Source organism: Prionailurus viverrinus, chromosome B4 (genome assembly GCF_022837055.1).
Source record: "Prionailurus viverrinus isolate Anna chromosome B4, UM_Priviv_1.0, whole genome shotgun sequence".
Lineage (NCBI taxonomy): Eukaryota > Metazoa > Chordata > Mammalia > Carnivora > Felidae > Prionailurus > Prionailurus viverrinus.
The window spans coordinates 129,236,396-129,243,926 of NC_062567.1; the positions used below are offsets into that span (position 1 = coordinate 129,236,396).

Consider the following 7,531-nt stretch of genomic DNA (forward strand, 5'->3'; position numbering starts at 1 on the left):
TTTCTGCTTATTAGCTGTGAGTTCACGGGTCACGGGCAACAGCCCGAATGGGACTGTCAAGCGTGGAGGGAGGGACGGGCTGTCGCTAGGAGTCCACGCAGGTCCCCCGGAGCTGCCAGACCAGACCACCTCTCTGAAGGAACAGCCAGTGTGGAGGCCAAGGGCACGGACTGCAACCAACCACCTGGCTTCCAGTCACAGCCTCTCTAACCCTGAGCTCCTCTCTGACCTCTCTGTGCCTCGGTTTCCCTGTCTGTGATTGTGGCCCATAACGGTCCCTGCCTTAGTGGGCTATTTTGAGCATCCGAGGAGGTGACGCCTGGAAAGGACTTAGTGCCTGGCCCAGTCTGGGCGCCGTGAGTGTTAGATCAAACGTAGTCCCTGCTCCAGTGACTCAGGGGGAACCTCAGACCTGTGTGAGCCAGCCAGGCACCTGGAGGGCTCCCCACATCCTGCGTAGGGCCTGGATGGAAAATGAGACCAACAGGGAGGTCGGGGGTGGGGGGTCACTGGGAGGATGGGCTCTCTGGAGCCCCTGGCTGGATAGTCCGGGTCTGTGGTGGGAAGGCTCTTCCTTCCCACGCTTGGGCCTGGTCCCCGCACCCACGACTGGGAGGGAGAGAAGCGGAGAAAGTGGTGTCAGGTTTGTGGGAGGGCTCCCCGGCACTTGGATCAAGTGCAAGAGGTCAAAAGTCAAAGTGCAAGAGAGACCTCTAGTGCCCCGAAGTCTGAGAACCTCTCCCCCTCCACGCCCCACCCTTCCCCCTCTCTGCCACTTCCTCCCCCAACAGCTTCCAGGTCAGAGGGCCCTGAGCAGAGCCTCCCGGGCTCCTTCCGACCACCGCCCCCACCCCCGACCCCCGGTGGGGTTGGGGGGCAGCCAGAGCCGCCAAGACGCAGGCACAGGACTCGGTCTCGCAGCGGAGCTTTATGCACTTGAGTTTCACGCAGGCCCGGCCCCTGGCGGTGCACAGCTGCTCCACCGAGCGAGGGCAGGGCCTGGCCGCGGCCTGCTGGGCAGACGAGGGAGGCGGCCCACCCAGGACCCCAGGGGCAACCTCTGCAGAGCAGCCTGCAGTGCTCCAGGCCCCCTCGGGACAGCCAGGGCTCTGAGAGGGTCGGCCCGTTCCCAAAGTCACCAGCCACCTCGCCTAGTGCCCCCCGAGCTATACAGACTCGGGGTCCACGCCCGGCTCTGCCGCCTCCTTTGGTTCCCCCGGCCCAGCCCCGGGGCTTGGCGCCTCCAGGGCCTGGAGGCTGCCGGGCTCCTCAGCGCCGGCGGGCAGGGCCTCAGCGTCCTCTTGGGCCTCAGCGTCCTCAGTGTCGCTGGCCCCGCCCTGGGCGCCTTGGCTGGGCGGGGTGTCCTTAGAGCGGCGCAGGCAACACTTGGTGGCCACAGCCATGAAGATCCCCGCCAGGGCCACCTCAGAGCCGGCCAGGTAGAAGATGATCTCGTAGTTCTTCAGGGCGTCCACCAGGCGGCCTGGGGGGCAGGGGAGGGGAGGTAAGGGTCTGCAGGAGGGGGGGGAGGGGGGGACTCCACCCACTGCCCTTCCCTACAACCTCAGATAAAGGGCAGCGCCCTCCCTGGAGTTGGTGGGTTTACATCTGAGGGACGCAGACACCCACCCCGGTCTTTGTTCGCGTTTTACAGACGCAAAACACCACCCGGGTTTTGCCATCTGAGACCTTAAAAACGTCACCACCTCCTGGGGCCTCCCTCAATTTCTTAAGTCGTGTGGACTCTTTGGGGAGGGAGCACCTTTCAGTTTACAGGGCACCCCCTCCACCCCCAGATCCAAGCCCCGCACGTTCCCTGTGACTTGCCCAGCTAAGGAGTAGGGAGGGGACACTGCGCTTAGCCTCGCCCTCCTGGGGGTCCCCAACTCTTGCTCTTTCCTCCCAACTTCAGGGACCTGGCCCAGCTTGCTCTCCAGCTCCCTCCCGAGCCCCCTCCTGCCTCTGCCAGGAGGCCCCGGTTCCCTCGACTGAGCTTCCCTAGACTCAGTGGGCTCCGTCCTCTCTCGGCATTTTTGTGGCTGACCGCCCCAGGCTGTGACCTCTTGGTCTACAGCTCTGTGGCCTCGGGGAGGCTTCCTTGTGTGTCCCCCCCCCCCCCCCCCCCGCCCAGGCCGGCTGCCTACCTGAGTCCCTTTGAGCACCACTCCCAAACTTGCCTTCCTGCCCTGCCCAGCCAGCCGCCAGTCCTGTCCCTGCCCCTCCCACACTTGGCCCTGCAGTGTCCTTCAGTCTCACTCCCTATTAGATCTACCCCCCAACCCAGGTCACATGAGAAAATGGAAGAGGGCTCCCTGAGCCTCTGCAGGTGGTGGGTGGGGGTGGGGGTGGTGGCTGTGGGTGGGGGGCTTGGAGGCCACCCTCACCCAGGTTAGATGACAGAGCTGGATGAGGCCACTCGGCCAGCCCAGCCCTGGAAGGAGGGGCAGCTCACTCCACCTCAGGGGCAGCCTGGGTCCCAGCAAAGGTGGCTCCCCTCCGTCCCCCGCAGCCTGACCTCAGCGCTGCTCACAGGCAGGCCCCCTGCTGTCTCAGGGACGACCTGCCAACCCTGGAGAACTCCAATAGCCACCGCCCCGCCCCTTCCCAAGCTCAATTCCTGCCTCACTTGAGAACTGCCCCACAGTTTAGGAACACTGTCCCCTAAACGTGCCCTATGCTGTCCTGTGTCCTCTCCTGTGGGGTCTACCCTGCTCTGTGAGGCTGCCTTCATGCCAGCCTCTGCAAGAATCCTTTCCTGGCCTCTCATCATGGCAATTTCCAAGAGGCAATGACTGCAGAGTGCCCAGGGGGCACGCACAGTGGAAGGCCCAGATCGTGTCGGGGCACAGCAGCTGCACCAAGCGAGGGCAGGGCCTGGCCGTGGCCCGCTGGACAGATGAGGAGGGAGCCCTTCCCTGGGCCCCTGGGTCACCACCCCATGTGCACACTGAGCACCCCCACTCTGCTCCTGGTCTCACGGCTGGTTCCTCAAACACACCGTCCCTATGTCCCTATCCTGGTCACCCTTAGAGGCTGGGGACGCTAAAGCACTGGGAGGCAGTGTTCCAAACTAAGGGCGTCTAGCACTGGGCAGGGCTCTGCTCAGTTTGGGGACTGCACCTGTACTAGACCTCTGTGCCTCAGTTCCCCCCATCTGCGAAAGGAGAATAAGCATTTGCACTTCACAAGGCCTTTGTGCCAACGCTTGAGATGACCCAGCGGGTCAGCAGCCGTCGATGGCGGGCTCTTCCTGGGCCTTCTTGGCCTCTCCGTCCCCACCCAGGGCTGGTAGTACTGGCTTGGAGGAGGGGTTAATTGGCCACGGGCAGCCCCACCCCCGACCCCACCCCCAGGCTGTCTCGGCCAATGGGTCTCTTCCTTTCATCCCTGGAAGCTCCATCTGGGACAGAGAGGGCGCTTTCTTCCAGCTAGAGACATTAGCCCGTCACCCCCTCCTCCCGAGGGGCGCACCGGCAGAGGGGGGTCCAATGAGCACAGCCACGGCCTCGACGAGCAGCACCAGGCCCAGAGCACTGGGAAAGCGGTGCGACCCCACGGCTGCCATGAGCACCTCGAACTGCAGCGCTCCCACCATGCCGTACGAGAGGCCGAAGGCGACGCAGAAGGCGACAAGGGCGCCGTAGGAGCGCGCGCGCGCGCTGCTCAGGTCCGTGAGGCCATTGGCCATCAGGGCCAGGCTGAAGAGGTAGGCGACGTGAGGTCGTAAGCGCGCCAGGCCCGCCAGGGCGCCGCACGCTGGCCGCGCCACGATGTCTACGAAGCCCACGATGGACAGCAGGAAGGCGGCGTCGGCGTCCGGCACGCCCGCGTCCTTGGCGTAGTTCACCAACAGGATGGCGGGCACGAAGAGGCCGAGGGCCATCAGGAACTTGGTGACGGCGTACACCCCGAAGGCGCGGTCGGCGCACACGGCCACGTCCAACAGGCGGCGGCGGGTCCGGCCGCCAGGGGGCGCCTCGCGCAGGCGCAGCCCGGCGCGGTCCGCTTCCGCCTCCCCGGGAGCGTCGTCCGCGCTGTCCCCGCGCGGCCGCGGGCCGGGTCCCGGCGGCGGCCGCATGACGGCGCCGCAAGCGCAGCAGTTCAGCAGGAGGCCGCCGAGCAGCAAGAATCCGCCGCGCCAGCCGAAGTGTTCGAGCAGCTGTTGGCCGAGCGGCGACAGCGCCGACAGGAACACGGGGCTGCCCGCCGCCGCCAGCCCGTTGGCTAGGGGCCGCCGCCGCTCGAAGTACAGCCCCAGCATGATGAGCGACGGCTGGAAGTTGAGGGCCAGGCCCAGGCCTGCGGGACGAGGCGGCGCTGTGCCGGGGTCCCCGAGGGCGCCCCCACCCCAGCCCCGGGCAGGAGGGAGGGGGGAGGGGGAGGCCCCGACGGGGCAGGCAGACCCCCGGGGGAAACTGAGCCGAGGGACGTCGAGGACCGCCTTTGGAGGGGAAACTGAGGACAGAAGGACTCCCGATCATTGCCACAAGGACTCCCGACTCCCCCCCCTCCCCACCTCACGGCCGGGCCCCGTCCGCGTAGGGGAGGTGAGCAGTGGCCGCCCTCACCTGTGAGCACCCCAGCCGTCAGGTATAGCTCCAGGAGGCGCGTGGCGAAGGATGCTAGCACCATGCCCGCCGAGGCCAATAGCCCACCCACCAGCATCACCGGGCGACAGCCAAAGCGGGTCACGAGGATGCTGGAGACCGGACCTGTGGGCCGGGCACGGTCACCGCTCCGGTTGGACTAACCTCCTTTCCCCGTGGACACTCCGGGCTTTGCAACCCCCGGCCCCAGAAAATGGCTCAAAGGGATAAGGTCACCAGCGGTTCAGAGAGGGCAGCGTCCGGCCAAGGTCACACTGCTTGGCTGGGCCAGACCAAGGAGACAGCGGCCGGCCGAGGACTCACGGGAGGGACCCGTCTTGGTCCAGAGCCCCCATCCATCCCCAGTCCTCCTGAGAAGAGGGAACCCCAAGCAGAAGAGGTGGACCCCACTCCCTTTTTTTTTTTATCTGCACAGCTGGAATCGCCCCTTGGGCTGCCCAGGCTCTTTCCAGAAGAAAGAGGAAAGCCTCCTCTTTTCCGCGAGGCTTGGTCAGGATAACGCCAGCATTTCCCCCACCGCAACAGGTGGTTAGGGCTCAGGGGAGCGGGGAGCCGGAATCTTATTTAGAACGAGTTCCCCACCTGTAACATAGGCGGGCGCAGGTGTTTTGGCAGAACTGGAGGGGTCCTGCCGGCTGGCCAAGCTTGCCAGGTGTGTGGGCTCTTCCTCGAGCCACTGTTCCTTTCCTGCCCTTTCGTCCCCTCTCTCTGGTGCCAGTGTTCACAGGAAGAAAGTGGTTCCCGCGCCCTCCCCCGAGGGGTCTGGGGAAGGCTCACGGGGTCCGTGTCTCCTAGTCCCTGATCCCTGCTCTCAATCCTGGGCCCGGGGTTGGGGGAGGGACCCGCGAGGGGGCGCTGACCCGTGCCGTAGAGCATGGCGAGCATGATGGAGGACACCCAGGCCGTGTCGCTGTAGCCCGCGCCGAAGTCGCGCATAAGGGCGCGGAAGAAGACGCTCACCGCCTTGGGGAAGCCGTAGGCGAAACCGGTGATCACGAAGCAGGCGCCCAGCACCGCCCAGCCCCAGCCGCCGTCTGGGGGGCCCGCTCCCCGCCGGGGGCCGCCAGCGCCCATCGCGGCTGCCTCTGCTGGCGGAGGGGGACGAGAGGGAGCAGCGAAGGTCTGTAGCCCAGGCCAGAAAGGGGGATGGAGACCCAGCGTGGGGGAAACCGAGGCACGGGGCTACCCCTGCTCAGGGAATGAGCCAAGAAGGGAAACCCAGGCAAAACCTCACCCCAAGTCTCCCCTCCTCCAAGGGACCCATGAAAGATGAAGGGGGGGGGGCGGTAATGGAATCGCTCCCACCTGAGCCTGAACTTCAGGAAGACTCCCTCTGGAAGACTCCTTGCCCAGGGACCTGGTGTTGGCAGGACAGGGGGTGCTGGTGAATGGGAGAGCTGGGCAGCCAGCGTGTGCCCCATGTGCTTGGGAATCCCCAGTGTCCCCAGTGTGCAGGTGTGAGGGTCTCAGCACAGAGGGACTAACCCCACGTGTGGGACAGAGAAGCAGGTGCCAGCTGCAAAATGGGTGGGGCTTATTTTCTTCCTTGGCCTTGCCGTATGTTCCTAATTTTTCTCAATGATCAGAAATGACTGTTGTCATTTAGGGGAAAAAAAGAAGAAGAAAAGAAAAACCCAAGAACATGTAAGAACATCAGCCTTGCTTCAGGAGCAAGGGAGCCGAGTTCCGGTTCACCCCGGCTTAGCCATGGATTTGCTCTGTGACTTGGGCAGTTCCCCTTCCCTCGCTGAGCCTCAGTTTTGCCACCTGTACGATGGGTGACGGATTATCCCAGGCCAACCAGGAGTCTTGGTGCCGGGGCGGGGGGGGGGGGGGGTGATCAGATCTCTGGTTCCACTGGGCAGATGGGGACCTCTGAGGGGGCACCAAGAAAGAAAGCTTCTGCTCTCCAAATCCCTAGCAGCCTGCGCCCCCCACCCCCCCCCCCCAACCCTACACAAGCAGAAAACAGCTCTAAGGCCTCTCACACTCTTGGCTCTCCACCCAGGGGTCCACACAGCAGCCTCATGCACCCCCGTAACAGACGGGGCTGGTAGGCCTCCCCAGTAGGGGGGACCAGCCCACAGCTGGGCAGAAGCCTCCTTCCCTCCCACCGCCCCTCTGCATGTGGGGTCTCCTTCCCGGCACTGGGGAACACCAAGATACCCGTGGGAATCTGGGACTGTGACCCTCTCTCACCAGGACGGGGTCCTGGCTTTTCCTGCCTGTTGTCCCCTCACCGTGGCCGCAGCCACTTGGAGGCCAGGACAAGGGGGTGGTCCTGGCAGCCCTCGCCCCACACTCACCTGAGCCGTCCTGTGGGTTTGGGCGTCCAGCCTCACATCTCCCGAGGCCTTCCGGGAGGGGTTGCCCCCCGCCACCCCAGTTCCCCCTTGAAGCCTAGCCTGAGGGGGGCGCACAGCCGAAGACCCCCCCCCCCCCCCAGGCTTGTCTACAGATCAGCCACTGGCCAGACTCACCCACGGCTCACTCCCTCAGGTCTGGCGCTTAGAGTGTTCCCCACCCCCACCCCGCTAAGAGGCTTTTGCCTGGAAAGGGAGAAGGGACGGAGCAGTGACTGCAGCACAGGGCCAGGCTGGACCCCACGGTGGGGGTCCCTGTCTCAGGCCCTCCCAGCAGAGCTAGAGAGATAATGAGGCCCCTCCACTGGGCAGAGGACACACAGAGCCCTGCTCTGGTGGTGATGGGAGAGGAGGATCCTACTGGTGCTGGGGGCGCAGCCCTGCCCTGGAGAGACCCCGCCAGCCCTACTCACCTCAGCGCCTCGCCTGCCCCCCACCCCCAGACCACATTCCAGGAGGGGCCTCCGAGGCTTTCCCCTGGATCAGGCTAATCCAGGTCAGAGAGCCTGGGACCGAGGGGCGGAGGGGCCAGAACAAAGGGCGCTGTGTCCCAGGCTGTGG

At 65.1% G+C, this 7,531-nt stretch overlaps 1 protein-coding gene across 1 annotated transcript; it reads right to left on the reverse strand.

Annotated features, from left to right (window-relative positions):
* Positions 1-984: 984 nt before the first annotated feature.
* On the reverse strand, positions 985-5,681 carry SLC16A8 (solute carrier family 16 member 8). Its single transcript, XM_047864898.1, has 4 exons — positions 5,468-5,681; positions 4,569-4,712; positions 3,472-4,299; positions 985-1,483 (listed from the first exon to the last, which is right to left on the reverse strand). The coding sequence occupies exons 1-4, from the start codon at positions 5,679-5,681 to the stop codon at positions 1,167-1,169; spliced, it is 1,503 nt and encodes a 500-aa protein (XP_047720854.1). The 3' UTR covers positions 985-1,166.
* Positions 5,682-7,531: the final 1,850 nt, after the last annotated feature.